At 39.3% G+C, this 17274-nt stretch overlaps 1 protein-coding gene across 18 annotated transcripts in view; it reads left to right on the top strand.

Annotated features, from left to right (window-relative positions):
• CELF2 (CUGBP Elav-like family member 2) overlaps positions 1 to 17274 on the top strand; it is a 547018-nt gene that overhangs the window by 502214 nt on the left and 27530 nt on the right. For all 18 annotated transcript variants that reach the window (XM_021530962.3, XM_021530961.3, XM_031506833.2 and 15 more), the window contains one exon: positions 2498 to 2632. In XM_021530962.3, the coding sequence (XP_021386637.1) occupies positions 2498 to 2632 (135 nt within the window). The remainder of the gene's footprint in view (positions 1 to 2497; positions 2633 to 17274) is intronic.

Below are 17274 nucleotides of genomic sequence, written 5' to 3'. Positions count from 1 at the left end.
AGAGAGGTGCATTTGCTGAGTGAGCAGCACTTTCAAATAAAATCCATCTACTCATTTGCTGTCCAGCTCTGTTGCGGGATTTGGGGCTGTTTTGAAAAAAAAACGTAGGATGTGAAATGTGTGAAGGGTGTGTGTGAAAGGGGAGAAAAAGAGAGAGCAGATTCATCCCACAGAACTGCAGAACTGTACCTTAGCTGAGGTTCAATTGAACCAAAAATCCCCCTTTGAAAGCAAAGTACTTTTGGGGTCTGGGACTTCAGCGTGTTTGGTTTCCCTCTTCCAAATTTGTCCAAGCGAATGGGATGTTGACAGTCCTGACAAGTTGATGGGAGAAACCAATAAAGAGGGAGCAGAGATGGAAAAATGCCTGGGGAATGTGAAACAGTGATGACAGGATTTATTTTTCAGATGTTTGAGCAGACAGAGGATCCTAAAGAAGATGCATATTAAGTGATAAAACTGTTGACAAAATGGGCTCAAGAGCATGCTGGGTGCTGTCCTTCTCTTATTTAGGTGTGACAACAGCCAGCAGGTTTTTCTCCTGCAAACACCCAAGCTGACATTCTATAACACCTGCAGGCTGTTTTGTGGCCAATGCCTTACAGTCACTGCTACAGTAAAACAAATTGTGTAAGGAGACAACTCCATCACCACCAAGCCCTTGTTCATTCATCTTCTTTGGACATTGAAACTCATTTGCCAAATTGATGGGTTCCTCCTGTGCTTATTTAAAAAAAAAAAAAAAAAAGTTTTTGTGGAATGAGGCAATGATGGTATTTGGTTTGCATCCACAGAGGTGCAAGGGTGATTCATGAGTGCAGAGAGAGCAGTTGTTTGCTCTGCTGCCTGTTGACCTTGTCTGGTCTAGGCTGTCCTCAAGAATCATTCTGTATTCATCACAATTATTTAATCCTGCTATGTATACCCTTTGAAAGCCCAAAGGAACCCTCACACAGAAGAAATATAAGCTGGTTATGACTGATCCTTTTGATGAATAACTAAACAGTGGGTGATAGAAAGCCATTCCTCTGGAGGAGAGCAACCCATTGCTTTCCCAAATCCTTGTTACAGGATGGCATGAAAATACAGCTTCAGTGAAGATCAGCAATGTTTGCTGGATATTCTTTGCTGAATTACTTATTCTCATTATGAAATAGGAAGGTAAATTATAATCAATCACCAATATCAGTCCATAATGAAAATTAATTCCATATCTCATTTTGAGGGTTACTGACTACTTTGTTCGCAAAGATTTGGGTCTGAGTCTTTTCCATCCCCAAAATCTTGTTTGAAGTAGTTTGCAGTCTTATTACAAAAGCAAGATAATTCTTTGGTGGGGAAAAAAAATACTTACACTAAAGGCAAGCCAGTAAATCAGACAAGTAATTTAAAAAAATAAAACTATGTTGTTTGTATACAGGTGAACTGTGTCTTACAAACTAGTTTGGATTAGTAATGTTTGAGAAAAGCCGTATCTTTTAAGATGGTCTTGAGCCTCCAAAAGAAACCTTAAAGAGCTTTCTTGGTCATGTAATTTCTCCAAGTGTCTTGTTCCAGTTCCAGACTATGAATTGGTGTATTGTGGATCAACTAAAATCTAAACTCCCACCATTGCAACCGTGTCACATTTTCAAAAACCTCAACATCTGAACTGAATTTGAGACATCTGCGTTAGAACCTCCATCAAATTTGGGGCTTTATTCAGAAATAGATGTTTATATCAAGGTTCATTTCACAGTCCCTAATGTTGTGACTGTAAGAATTTCTCTTTATGGAAATTATTGATTGTACTAACCTGAGTCTGCAATACCTGTGTTTGAAAGTAATATCATTCTCCATTATTGCAGGAGTTCTGAATTCCTAGAAAGTACCTCTCCTTCATCACATTTTTTTTCTCAAACATACTTCCCAATTATTGTATTTAAATCTCTTTTTTTTTTTTTCATTTTCTCCAAGTTGTTGTTAAGCTCCTCTGTTTGAAATACAAAGTGTGCAGGGAGAAATAATATATCTTCTAGGCAAACTAACATTCAGAAAAAATCAGACAAGTTTCTAAGCATTCAAACTGGGAGACATGGGAAACAAATTTTATTCATCCTAATTATATGACCCTGTCCTGAATGTGTTTTAAATGCTAGTTATCTTCTTTATATCCCCCATTGTGTCAGGAAATAATATTGTGCCTGGGCTTCACACAGAGTTTAAATGACTTTTAATTCTACACTTCCCTTAGAAGAGGCGCAAACCAGGTTTAATTTTCCTGAAGTATAGGCTGGTGTCTTTGGTGCATTCTCTCAACTCCAAGGTAGAGAGATGAGAAATACTCTTCAGGAGCTGTAAGAGGTGGTTTGAGATTATAGATGTCTCGGGAATGAAAATAATCTAGTTTATTGGCAAGATACACCCCAAGCTCCATGACCATTCAAAATAGCACTTTTTGATGATTATGATGATGATGATTACCTGTTTTAATTAACCCTATTGCTTCTCCACATAGGCATGAACGCTTTACAATTACAGAATTTGGCAACTTTAGCAGCCGCAGCAGCCGCCGCCCAGACCTCAGCTACCACCACCAATGCAAACCCTCTCTCCACAACGACTGGTGCTCTGGGAGCCCTCACAAGTCCTGGTAAGAGCAAAGTGCCTGCTTCCAGCACACAAACATGGCAGGCAAGGGGAAGATGGTAGTTAAAACACTGGTTCCATGTTGTGTCATGAGTTCCGTGCTCGTGTAAATTGTGAAGAACCTTTAACAGTTGAGTGCATCTTTGTTGCTGTTATTTTCAAGCAAATAACTGCTTTTTCAAGTGGTCCAATGTGGGCATGTTCGCCTTTCCAGATTCATTTCAGGGGCCATTAAAGCCTAACAGACCCATCTTAAAAAACTCTGCGTGAAAATTACAACTGCATGGGAAACTTAAGATAAAATTAACCCTTCACAAAGATTTCAGAACATGACCAATTTCTTCTCATCCAAAGGAAAATCAGCTGAGGTGGTTCTTTTTAATCCCCAAGATAGTGATCTTTGACTCCCATCACACACAAGTATTGTTTTGCCCTTAATGAATTTTTGTGAAGTCCTTTTTATTTTTCCTTTCTTTTGCTGGATCCCAACTGATCTTTCTTCTGGTCCTGAGTACACAGGTACAGAAGTGATATCAGATGCACAAGGAATACACAGCCAGATTCTGACTTCATTATGGGGGCAGAAGGATAAGAGGTGGAAATGCCTCCATGACCACCACATGGATTTCCAGACATGCATGTCTGATATCTCCAAAGCCCTAGAGAGAAACTGGGGCAAATTCAGGCTTAGGTAACACTTCAGAATCTCCAGAATTCACAGAGAGAGGTGTTGATTCAGTGTAGTTACTCTGGCTTTACAGTGATATAGCTGAGTAGAAAATTCAGCCACTTATTGTTACATAAAGGCTGCAGGGTGTAATTATTTGCATCATGAAGTGTGTTTATTGCTGTTCTAAAAAACATTCATATTATTTTAGATACCACTAAAGAAAATTTGTGTTTAATCTTGTTTAAGTGTGTATTTATCCCCCATCAAAAAGTAATTCATGGCAGACTGAGCTCATCAGTAAGGAAAACAGTCTTCACTGCAAAAAAGAACTGGGACTGAGTGTGGTGTTGGGTCTTAGTGCTGGCCAGGACTCCCATTATATTACAGTTTTATTGTTTGTTTGGGGCTGAGGCTAAATGGAAAGAAGCTTGGCAAGTACTAAGTCTGTGTAGAATTTTCCTGTTTCTGGCACGAGCATCATCTTGACGTAAAAATAATATTCATTAGCAGCACCTCTGAGAAGCAGGTTGAGTAAAAATAATTTTGGCTTGATTATGTGCTTTTTTTAAACCTGAGCAATCTCTTCCCTCTGTCCTGGAGCTGGGACTTAGCACTTTGGAAAAGGCTATTCCCAGTGTCAGTGTTTCCTTGTTGCACCTGTCTAAATGCCACCCATTTATAGAAGCAGAAATGTTGCATTTCATGCATGCTCTGTGATATCTCTGCAGTTTAGCTGATAAATGTCTGAGCAGCCTTGTCTTCCCAAAACACACACAACGTATCTTGACCCATACTGACAAGAGTTCCCAGGGCAGCTCAATGCACCGCACTGTGGTGCAGAGGGGCTGGAAATTAACTCCCTTTTTCTTTGCTGCTCTGCAGCACAATGGCACCAGAATGTTCCTGTTGTGAACTTTGTTTTGCCATGCACACACAGAACTTGGATTCAACCTTAGGGGCCACATTGCTTTCCTTCCCTGTCCAACATACTCTTCTTATCCTGCCTGTCTGACCCTTTTAACCTGATCTTGAGGCTCTCTGAATACCTGGGAGGTTGTTTTATCTGATTTCCAGGTCTGCAGAGGCCCATGGTAGACAGGTGCTTCCACTAGACTGGGCAGATACATCTTTGGGGTAACTAGAGCTTCCTATTGCTCTGAGCAGTATTATAGAGCAGATACCAAGGGGTTTTTCCAAAGAGATTAATAATTTTGGCTAACACATTGAACTTGCGTTATTTTCAAAACATTCTGGACATTTAGCCTTTCAAATAGTGTCTTCAGAATGCCAGTTGCCCTTGAAAATCTTACAGATGGTACCTGTACACAGGTTTTCTAAAATTAGACAGCTTGGAAACCTCTGGTAGGTCCACTGACCTATTTATGTTGCACAGCCAACCTTAAATCAAGTCTTATTAAAATGTTCTTCAGTTTAACCTTCCTTATCTGGTTCCACATTCTCCACCCTATTACATATTTTTTAAACTTGAATAATATCTTCAATGATTCTTCTCTGCTCCATGGAAAATGAATTTAGTTTGATAAAGCTTTTCATAGTAGCTCAAAGTGTTTCCACTAAAACTTGAAATATGTTGGCAGAAAACATTTAAATCTGCCTTTCAATGTGTGGATGTTCGGAGGCCTTAAGGGTATTTTTTTAGTCTAGATTTCCTTTAACAGAACACTTCAGCTTGTTGTGTTTCATAAGTGTAAATTATTTTGTCTGATTTCAAAGCCTGCACTAAGCCCAGGAAGAAATGTTTACATCTCTCCAGATAATGCATTAAATTAATATTTTTTAGTTGAGAAAACAGCCCACATTTGTGGCAGTGCAAAGGCAGATGCTTAAATTTAATCCTTTTCTTGATGTTGTTAAAGGTAAAATACTGCATAGAATGGAGATGGGCAAAAGTGTGTACTTCCAGTATGCCTTGAACCATGGCAGCCACATAAAAATCATATCTGTGCTTCTCTCCAGATATAGCTCCCCTGAAAACTTCCCCTGAATCAATCTTTGACCAAGAGCTCTTGTTCTTGCCCTTTGTAAACACGTGTCATAAGAGTCTCAAAAGAAGGTTGTTTCAGTTAAAATTCATCTTGAAGCTTAATTTTACATAGCTAAGATTGAGCAACCCTCAGTGGTACAGAGTAGATAGTGGTCAGGCCAACTTCAGTGCAGTGGCAACACAGAAAAACAGGCCAGGAAGTGAAGAGTCAGTGGGACATTTATATTTGAGGATTTCCAAACAAATTAAATTCCATCTTTCTCCCATACATTTTGACTAAACAGCTTTGACTGCAGGAGAGTCTAAGGACACTTGTTCTCCTCCATGTGCTAAATACTTTCTCTTAAGCTTGAAAGAGTATTCATTCAGAAAGAACAGAGACAATACAATCCCCCAAACTATTAATTTTTTTATAATTGTAAATTTATAATTTCAATTTTGCATACCCATGGAAGTGTCTCCCTACAGCATTGTTAGAAATGATTTTTTAAAAGCCTTCGCTTAAAAAAACATGAAAGATTAAGCTTTCATTTTAGTAAAAATCCCCTCAGGCAATAAATAGGTTCTTTTGTTTCTTGGCCCTGGAAAAAAATTTAAATGGTTTAAATTGCCTATGGTTAAAGTAACTGTTTCTTGCAATTATCAGATGGTAGTGAATAAAAATTAAAATGAAATCATGAAAGACTGAAAACCAGGTAAAAGGCATATTATGTCTTTCATGAGTTTCTCATGGGTCTTTTGAAGACTCATTTAATCATCTTTCTTGTCTTTTATTTTGATATGATAATTGTTTCCTTTATTTACTTTAATCACCTCTAGTTAGTTAATTAATTCTTCACTTTATTTTCATTTCACTTGCATAGGACACTTTTTCTGTTTTAAAGACAGGTACCAGTACTATTTCATACTGTTTTAGAGGCAGGTACCTGTAGTATTTGAGAACACAAGGATTTGGGTTGGGGTAGCTTTTATCTGGCTCCAGGTTTGCCTTATCCAGTTTGTCCCAGTTCCCTTAGGGTGGGGACCTGGAAGTTTGCATCTCTTGTTAACTGGGAAGGGATTTTGGAGGGACTACCTCAGCTGTAGTTATCCACACTGTAAATATCCCAGTTTGGGCAGGTTGAATCTCAGCTGAGTGTCAGGAACTTTATTCTCTCCTCCAGAGACTGTCCTTGACACATCCTGTAAATGGATCATCGAGCAAAGAGCTCGCAGGGAGGCTGCAGAGATGCAGGGTTCATTCAGGGGGTGGTGGGAATGCCTGGAGGTGCATGTGAAAGAGGGACACACAAGCTCAGCATCAAAGTATCTGTCTCTAACACTGTCTGACATTTAATTTCCCTCAGTTGACCCACTACCCTAATTTTCCCAAGGGTAATAATGTGTATTCTGACTGTCCTGGGTGGTACAAGGCTAATTACAGCACTGTAAACCATGGACCACTCAGAGCAGGTTGGTGAATGTCTGAGTATCTCCAAGGATGGAGGTTCCACAGCCTCTGTGAGATCATTTCAATTTTGTTTCTTGAAATTCACACACAAATGTTTGTTTCAGTAACCAGTAGGAAAGCCCAACTATATGTAAATGAATAGACAAAACATCTAATTATATATCCAAATTTATCTGCATGAACATACACAATATAATTTCTGAGCAGTGGGGGGATAGAATTGCTAAACCAGGAGACAATTCAGTTTCAAACCTTGGAGCCTTCTTTGTCCATGACATTTTCATGACTGTTTGATTCTCTAAACTATTATTTATTCACATAACTGAACTAGCTATTCAAGCTTCAGTAAAAAACTCTTTAGGTTTCTCTGCTGTGTAAACCTAAGAAGAAATATTTGGGGAAAAACTACTGATAGGGTAGAAAGTGAGAAAGTGATACTTTTTCCTTTAATGATCTCTTAAAATCCAGCACAGCTTTTGTCATATTATGTCAGTATTCAGCCATTAACTCTTACACTGGAAAAAAAAAAATTCTCCTCAGCACAAAGGTCTAAAAATACTCATCTTCAGATAGATACTGACATTGAAGAATAACAGTCCCCAAAAAAGGAAGACTGTGAAGTGTAGAATAAACTGAAAAAGTAAAAAAATTATACTGCCCTTCCTGTAAGAATTAATTCATTCTCTCCCTCTGGTCAAAGCAGAGAATTATAACTTATAGCTATCATCCGTGGCTCATTATTTTCTCTACCCCCTAATCTAGTATGAAGATTGTCTTTGTTAGTTGAAGGTGTTCATGTTGTGAGCACAACTGCTGAAATGGTAGAGATTTTATAGAATATACAAGATGCTTCAGCTGAGAAGCAGTGAAGAATGTTCAAATAACCATTCTTAGAAGATTTGCTTTTTGTTCTCTTCAGTACAATGCATTTTTCTCCGATCAGTGGCGCAAGGCTGCCACCACGACATTTTGTTAGAGGCCAGTGTACCCACTGAGATAGTTGGGATTTGCTTCCAGGATGATTCAAAAACAACCCTACCAGTAGGTGTGTAGGAAAGTCTGACAGTTTGCTAAAGGCTGAATTGAAGTAGATGTTTCATGTTGGAAAACATTGGTTTAAAATGCAGAATGGCACTTGTCATGCTGTAGTACAAATTGATTATTTTTGTGCCATTTCATGTGGAATTAATGCATGTTCCATTATTGTAAAATCATTTAAAATAAGCTTTATTAGTTTTGCAGGACACAGAACACTTCCTTAGTATAATTTTTATTATTTTCAGGATAAATATACAGTTGATATGTGTAAGACATAGCTTAAATAAAGGTTTTAAAATACAGTGTATGTACAGTGCACACACTTAACCCAAGTGTATGTTTTTAAATTTTGCCTTTAAGTCTAGTTATATCAATAGCATTGTTACCTTAGTGCTTGGAGGACAGAGCATTTCAATGCCTTAACTCTGATCTCAGCATCAATATTTTAAAAGAATATGTTTTCAAGGAAGCTATGGGAGAAAAGCATGCCCACATCCCAGTGCCTGTTATTGGACTGCATAGTTCAAGGAGATTTGTGGCATGACAAGTAAATTTCTGAGCTGGTGTGTGTCAGCTGGTCTTACACACGTGGTGTTAGATTTCTGAGTCTGTGGTTAGGCTCCTCAATCATTGAGTTGATTTTGACTGTTAGTGCCCAGAGATTATGCTGCTTCTTGGAGATATATTGGTACTAAGCCCATCTGATTATTAGGCCACCCTTAAGCAGGCATGCAAGCACAAGTTGGAGCTAAAAATAGGAAACTGGTTATCTATTTTTGACCCATATCTGTATTTTTAATAATGTTTCTATATGTCTTAAATAACTAAAGAGGAAAAGAATGGGAATTGTGGCTAAGAACCTCCCAGAGTCCCAGTACAGTCAAAGGATTCATATGGAGGTGGTGGATTCCTATGGAGCCTCCCTGGAACAGCACTGTCTCTCCCTGGTGTGCTCACTGGAAAAATGAGCCAGTGATAACCTGAAGGATGCTGATGGCAGCAGACAGGCCACCAGTTCACTGGGGTGACCTGTTTGCATATTTGTCCCTTAAAATGCAACAGGCCTCTGTACATTCTCCTCTCAGAAGGGTTTGTGAGTGGGCGCATCAGCGCAGCCTGAAGGATCTCAGGGAGGTTCAGGCACTGAATGGGCTCAAGGTGGGCAGAAATGCTTTGTGAAGCAGTTGTGAGGCTGCCTGACAACTGTAGGGGTCATTTTGTCAAAGCTCCTTATCTGTTTTAGAATCAACATGATCAATTTATGAATTTTTGACACAGAAATCTCCAGCTGTTTCCTCAGAATTCCTTAATTACTGAAGGACAGAAACATGTGCATATTTTCAGTCAAGCATTGTGCTTGTTAATTTTTTTAGGTTTGCTTTTTATTTTCAGGAAGCAGCATACAGTACTAAACCATGGATTAGTAGGATCTAATTCAACAGGAAGCATGTTTGGTTTTTAAACATTATTACATTATCATCTTCCTAAAGTATTAAATCTATTGCCTTAGCACATTTCAGGATTTATTTTGCTTGCAGTATACAAATAACACGTATAATACATTATATTTTGTAAGTGTCTCTCTACCCTGCTCTTAATCTCTATTTCAAGCTACAAGAATCCCAGCTTGTAAAAAAAAGCTTTTTTTTTCTTTCTGTTGGAAGCACTATTTGAAGTTCATTCAGGGTTGCTTTCTACTAAAGAAAGATGATAATATCAGCTTGCCTACACAGGTAGATATGTGAGCTTATATGTAATATATCTTACAAGAAGTTACAAGCCCAGAAAATGCTGCAGTTCATAATACCCAGCAAATAATGTAAATCTTAGAAAAACTCGTGCATTTGAAGGAGCTTTCAACTACTGCCAACACTATTCCTTCAATCCTACTGGATTCTGCTTGTGTCCATGGATACTCCTGGTCTGTTTACTTAAGGCAGAAAAATTATAATTAACAGTAAAAAAAATAATAATTTTTAAATCTTAATTTTATTCAACTTTTTATTATTAATAATATCTTAATTGTTTTAACATTCTCTCAGAAGAACTAATTGCTTGGATATGGGGCTACTGAATTATTTTATGCAACAGCCAAACAAAAATATCTCCAACAACTGCATGAGTTTAAAACCAAGTCAAGTAAACCCTCAACTGCCTGTGCTGTTTGCAGACCAAAAATGTGTAATATGGATGAAAAGAACCAGTGTCACAGTGAACTCAGCATGACTTCACAAATGGTCTGCAAAGGACCTGGCTGAGTAATTTTACATGAGGCAAGATAATCCTCAAGTTTTGCAGCTCCCAGGGGTGAACAACTGCATTTTGTGGATGTGCTATTGCAATAAGGCTGTGCTTGCACACCCCACTTAGAAACTCATCTGCCATGGAAATAATGGCATGCACCTTCTGGATTCATACTTTCTTTAACAGCAAACTCAAATTTTCAATATATGGTTTAGCTCATCTCTATTCTAAAATACCATGAACAGGACTCCTAAATGTCTAAAGGAAACAAGTCTTTTAGAACACCTTGTTGCAGTGGAAAGACAAACAGCTCCCAAGGACTGTTTACATTATCTTAAGACAGATATATGAGAGAGGTGAAAAAGAAGATGAATAAGGCCATCCTTTCCCATGTACTAGAATTTGAATTGGCATATATGTATGTGGTAAGCACTTGTAGAACAAAAACATTGCTTACCTTGAATGATTGCCTTGGACTCTGCTGACACTCTTCTTTCTTTCTTTTTATTTTATTTTTTTGTTCATGGAAAGATGCTACTGCATGTTGTTTGTCAATGCTTAGTGCTGAAAGTGTCCCAGAGATGTTGCAGACACACTGGGGGCCATGTGAAGGAACCTGTACTCCAGGCAGGAGATCCTGGCCTCAGTAGGGCCGTCTTGATTTTAGATCAGAAATTCTTTGGAAAGTGATTTTTAAGTGGCTGTATCCTGATGCAGCTCCACATGGAGGTCATTCCAGCATCAGGGCATGCATCTCGGAACAATAGCCTGCTCCAAATTGTGTGAGAGCTGTAATAAACATGAGAGCACAGCTGGAAGCTCCCTGTAGAAATAGTTTTGATGTGAACTCAGTGGTGCTTCAGCCCTTGGCCCCACTGAGTAAAACAGAGTCCTAAGTGCTCAGCACTTCTTTGTTTTCCTCATGTTGTGGTGATTCAATTTGGTTTGATTTCATTGAGAGTTACAGCTGGAAATATATGATGGTCTGCTATGAAGTCAAGCCAGTTCCCTGGGCATTGTTGTTCTGTTCCTGAGCCACTCTAAAGTAGTTCCCACCCAAAACCAAAGGTGACTTATTGTTGTGTGCTGGGGAGAGTGCACAACATGTTGCAGGCACAGTACTGAGGTACAGCTTGTAGCTTATGCTAGAGGTGGATGGTCTTCACTGAGCAATGCATTTCAACAAAACAGAAACATCAACATGGAATTGGCCCAGAATATTGACTTGCTTTTTACTCTCTTTGTCTTCAAAATCTCATAGCAAAATGTACCCTTAAACACCAAGATTCACAAAATCAGCCTAGATTCACAAAGACATGCCCAATCAATAAACCCTTGTTTGTTATTATACCTTCTGCTAGAGAGATAGGTTTGGAGGAAAATTAGGGAACAGAGGACTAGAAAACTACAAAAATAACCAACTAATAAGTTTGTCTGCCATACCTGTAGTACCTTTGTATGCTCTGTTTTCTCCTCATTCTTTGTACTGGTGTTGACACGGTAATTTCATGATAATCATAAATGTCAGGTATTAACGTAAACAAGTGATTAAAATGAGTGTCTCTGATTGTCACTTCTCCCAGAGTTTCTTGGCTCTCAAAAACCCATGCAGTGTTGAATAGTATGGATTTTTGAGCCTAAAGTTATTGTCCCATTGTTGAAGGATTTGGCTTCTGAATTTGCAAAGAATTTGAATGAATTGGTTCACCTCTTTATGTTTTCTGCTTTTTTTAATATTCTTGCAAAAGTCAATGTTCACAAAGGATTTAATAAAATATAATATAAACCTGTTTTCAGAAAGCCAGAACCAGAAGGATCACAATGAGGAGACTCCTTCCTCTCCTCTCCTCTCCTTCTCTGTCATGCTTTCTATCGTTTGCACATGCATGCACACAGATACAAAAAAGACCAGATGTTGAGTGCATGGCATTCTCCCTTCCTCCTTTGCTCACTGCTGCTTCTCTTTCCCTGTTCCTTGAGAAGAAATGGACAATCTTTCATGGGCACAGCTCACCTGTGAGTAATGAAGAAGCAGAAGGGCACTGACTTACTGGAGAAAAGCTGTGATATTGGTATATGTCTTTCTGTATTGTCATTCTTGTTTCCCCTGACTCTTTCTTGCTCTCTTGCTTTTCTGCTGCTCTTTCCCCAGAGTGCATCTGTCACTTTAATTTTATCCTATCCAAGCACAAGCAGAGCACTTAAACTTGCTAGAATTTTCCTTTTTGATATGTCAGACAGCACTTTCAAGATACCAGAAAATGTGCAAGTTTTTACTTCTTTCTCCATAACAATGGCAATGTGTTTGTCAGAGCACCTTATGGAAAATATACCTCTCCAGACCAGAAAAATCTATCTCACCTTTGCCAAAATCTGCCCTGAGAAACAGAACCAGGGCCTGCTGGTACTGTTAACAACAGGGAGGCCACCAGTTTGTGCAAGGGTGGATACTCAGATTGGCTGGAGATCACAGTAAAGGGCAGACAATTTAATGCCAATCACACATGCTAGTTAGATCAGAATACTGATGAGCCCTAGTGAAAGGCCAACTGCATCTTCTTCTAGCAAAAATATTAAAATGCCCCCACTTCTCCCCCTCCCGCTCCAGATTCTCCACAAGAATAAATTAAAACTTGGAGGTGTGGTTATTATCACAGAATAATTAGACCCCATGGGATTAGAGACACTCAACGTTTTCTAATGCCCCTGGGTTCTGATTATCTAATAATGATGATGCCTCTGTCATTGCTTAATTATTCTTCCCTTTTAAAATGTACCTTCTGCAGTCAGAGCCCGTAGGATGAGCTCATTTCAGCCAGAAACACCACTGCAAATTCCTGAGAGCAATGTCACACAGGCACCATGATTGACTTGCCCACTTCTCCTCCACACTGTGTTTATAATCCTCATTTCATAAACTCCAGCATTACTATACTTAAATTATTCCCCTCTTCCGTAAGACATTTCATTTGTGTGTTCAGGAGAAAACTGTGGCCTTCATCTCTTCAAAACAACCAGTTGGGTTAGTGCTGCATAAAGATAACACACCTTAATTGACTGATCTTAAATATATAAGATCAGATCTGTGCAGAATCCCTCCTTACTCCAGGCCAGTGATCCAGACTCCCATCTACATAAGAGCCTCCTACAGCTCAGTGCCATTCTCTGTTTAAGAGAGTACCACCACAAAACTAAGATAACATAAACCAAAGTCAGATGCTTTGCACAGACTTTGTCCAGCACAACAAAACTTTGTCCAATATCTTCAGTCTTTCAGTCAGGCCAGCAGGTGTTCCTCATGTTTAGATACAGTTTCAAGACACAGTTCCAAACATCATTGGTTATTGCAACTAAAGATTAGAAAGAAAACAAAGAACGCAGCCTTAATCTGATTATCCTTAAATCCAATGTTGTCTCTTAGCTTTATTATCCCTCTTGGACTAAGCAAGGGACAAAGGCATATTTTGTTTACCCAAGAGATTTTATGTACTAAACAAAGATTTTAAATTCAGCTGGCTAAAATTAGAGATTTCTACTTTGGGTTTAATATTTCTTTTTCTTTTGTCCTTATAATTCTCTTATAAACTCTTACAATTTTTTTCTGTTGCTGACTGAGGAGCTGTTAAAAAATATATATTTTTTTAATGGTATTTACCTCTTTTTATTATTTCTTTTTATCCTTTCTTTACATTATTCTGCTGTGATTTTCTTTCTGTTGCACACTGCTGAATGTAAGAGGAATCTAAAACCTCAAGGAAAGATCCAAGGTCAGAACTTCTTTTGTTAGATGTAGGTTGGGCCCTAGGAATGTCACCCACACAGTGTAGTTGTGGCAGCCTAGAACCAAAACCACAGATGAGAGTTAAGTTGCATATTCAATGTCAACCTCTGTTTCTGTAAACAGACCCAAGAACAGAAATTGGTTCTACTGTTCATTTTTCAACACGTCTTTGTTCTTCACCCTTCTTTCATTCTGCCTTAGTGTGAGCTGACTTTCTCTGCTTTTCTCCTATGCTGTTCTAATTCCCGTAGAATTATTGAGGTTGGAAAATTAGTTGGGTCTGTGGCCCAACTCCCTGCTCCTATGAGATCAGGTTGATCCAAACAAGTCTTAAAAACCTCCAAGAACATGGATGGAGCAATCTGGGTAATCTGTTCCAGCACTTGACAATCCTCACAGTACAAATGTTTTTAATTACATCTGAATGGAACCGCCCTAGTTTCAATGTACTTCTCATCTTCCCTGTGTGTGCTATTGCTCTATCTAGTGGATCAACTCCTTTTAGGCACTGAGGGGCTGCTTTAGGTTTCGTTTTCTCCAGCCTGAACAAGCCCAGCTCATTACAAGATGAATGCTGGAGTCCCTGACCAGCTTTGCTGACCTTCCACTGAGCTCCTTCCATTTGATCACTGTTCTCCTTGCAATGAGGAGCCCAAATCTGCATTTAGTATTCAGATGTGATCTAACAAGCACTGAGTAAAGAGGAAACCTGGATTTCCTGGCTCTTCTTCCACAGTCTGGGATGCTGTTTGGTTTCTTCACTGCCAGCATATGCTGCTGGCTCATGGTCACTTCCTACCAAGATCCCCACAGGTCCTTTTCAGCAAAGCTTCTCCCCATCCCCATCCATCCCCTGCTGTGTTATTGAAGGGGATTATTCCTCCCCAGGTGCAGGACTTTGCATCTATCCTTGTTAAATTTCATAAGGTTCATGTTGGCCAGTTCTGCCCATCTGAGTCCCTCTGAATGGCAGCCATTTAGTCAGCACCAGTGTCAGATCCATTTTATCTGGCCCTTGGAGTCAGTGAGCTTAGGAAGGCAGCAGAAAATCAGAAATACACCCAATTTCAGCATAAGAAAAAGGATTCTGGACTTCGACAACTGTCAATACAGATCTGCCAGGAGTGTCTCCCAAAAGAGAACATTTTCTCTGCAACTTCTCATGCTTAGCTACAGAGATGCTGAAGCAAAAATTTGTGGGCAATATTGATCCCTGGTGCACTACTACATCATAACTGGAGCAAAAGAAGTACTTGAGCATTGAGTTATTTAAACTCTCCATTAAGTAAAACAATAAGAACAAAGTTGTGGTTCATAAGTGAGTGGTGATAAGCAAGTGGCTGATATCAGACTAAACACTGATCTTCCTGTTGTGCCATGCATTCGTAGTGACAGACAACTGTGGAGTGTAACCAAGGGCTGCCTAAAGGAAAGCTGTCAGCAGGGCTGACACAGTTACTTACCATTGTGGATCTCTGTGTGGAAAGTCCCAGCATTGTTAAGCCAGTCTTGGAGCTGCCCTGAAGCCCTGCAGCACCAAAAATCTGGTTCTGCTCCAGAAACATTACAGCTGCTCTTCACATGGATGTGGTTGGCAGAGTGTAGAGTAACTCTCCATGCCCACAAAGAGCTGAAGCTGCCCTTGCTTTTCTTCGCTCATTCTCTCTGCTAGTCCTGCCCTAAAACCAAAATAGTGTTTCCAATAAGAAACTTCACTTAAAATGTTCATAATGCCTCACATGCTTAGTATCTTACTCCAAGACTTGCAATTTGTGTATCATTTCCAGACAGGATGCCCATGTTGGAAAAGGAAGAAGGGAAGAAAACAAGGTGGAGAGGAATGGAGAAGTGCACAATTTACACTGCCCTTAAATAGTGCCAAGTTAGCACATATAGCAGGGAGTTTCCAAGAGATCCATGGCTTTTTGTGGTATAGGACTTTGCTGAGAAGTCATTGGATTTTTTTCTTTTCATTTAGACATTTACCCAAAAAAAATAAGGAAAGAATGAGCCTGACTACACACTGCAAACCATTTCTCTGCTAAAACATAGTGGCACATATGTGATTGGAATAGGTCTATTCCTTCAGTGCAACAGTCAGAGGTGGGTTATTTAGTTCTTTGCTTTCAGAAGCCTTCCCAAACCCTGACCTCCACTGTGGGAAAAGGATTCCAGAAGATGATCAGAGAAATGGAGCACCTCTCCTGTGAGGAAAGGCTAAGGGAGTTGGGGTTGCTCAGCCTGGAGAAAACTCCAGGGAGATTTTATTGCAGCCTCCCAGTACTTAAAGAGTGTCTGCAAGAAAGATCAGGACAAACCTTTTAGCAGAGTCTGTAGAAATAGGACAGAGGGCAATGCTTTTAAACTGAAAGAGGGTAGATTTAGACTAGATAAAAGGAAGAAAAATTTTTATTATGAGGGTGGTGAGACACTGGCACAGATTGCCCAGAGAGGTGGTGGATAGCCCATCCCTGAAAAAGCCACAGTCAGGTTGGATGGAGCTTTGAGCAACCTGTTTTAGTTGAAGATCACCCCTTGCTCATCTTTAAAGATGCCTTCCAACTTAAACCATTCTCTGATTCTATGATTCACTTTATAAATTGCCCTGAGACATGAGAAGGGTGGGATTTGCCCAAGGCTATACTACAGACAAGCACAGGTCTGTGGTTTCAGTATAGCAAGAAGCTCTACCAAGGGCACTCCTTGGTCTGAGGTGTAGGACATAAATAGGCATGACAAAAAATGTGCCTGTGCCTCTAAGATACAGCTTCCTAAAAGACAGGCAGCAACTGTGAAGAAGCAGAAGGTCTTTCAACAAAAATCATAGCCATTGCTTTATCCAGAGCAGTTTTCCCTCAAGGCAAAACTAGGAAAGGCACCAGTAGCATCTGGTAGTTGAACTCATCCACGTGGTCTTTAGGGCAATTCAGCCCAACCTGAAATAGAAATCTAAAGGTAGGGTGTCTGAATTGGAGGTCATTAAACCTCAGAAACAGTCTAGTTTTGACTAGACTAGCTTAAACTAACAACAAGGCTGCCAAAAGTGGGGAAATTAATTCCATCCACAGTCTGCGTAGCAAAGCCAAAGAAATATTCATTTGCCTTTCCTAGATGCTTTTATCCTGAATCTAGTTTTCCAGCTGAGGCAAATCCAGATGATGTAAATCATTATGACTCTATTGACATAAGCTAGCCAAAAGAATGGCCAAAAGTTTCTATGATAATTCCTGTTGTTTTTTCAGGTTGGCATAGTTTTTAGGAATTGCGTTGAAGTGTTGCTTAAATTAAAATTTAAAAGAGAAATGGCTCATTGCTGTTAAAAAAAAAAAAAAAAAATCACTGACCTAAAAGGTGTTATAACCATTTATAAGCAGAAGTGAATGTTTTGAGAACATTTTAAAATGCCAGCTCCTTCCTGCCTTAAAGATCTCCATGAGTGCAGCATTACTAGTTAAACA

The sequence above is a fragment of the Lonchura striata genome, chromosome 5, assembly GCF_046129695.1.
Source record: "Lonchura striata isolate bLonStr1 chromosome 5, bLonStr1.mat, whole genome shotgun sequence".
Taxonomy (NCBI): Eukaryota; Metazoa; Chordata; class Aves; order Passeriformes; family Estrildidae; genus Lonchura; species Lonchura striata.
This window is presented reverse-complemented; position numbering and strand designations above follow the sequence as displayed.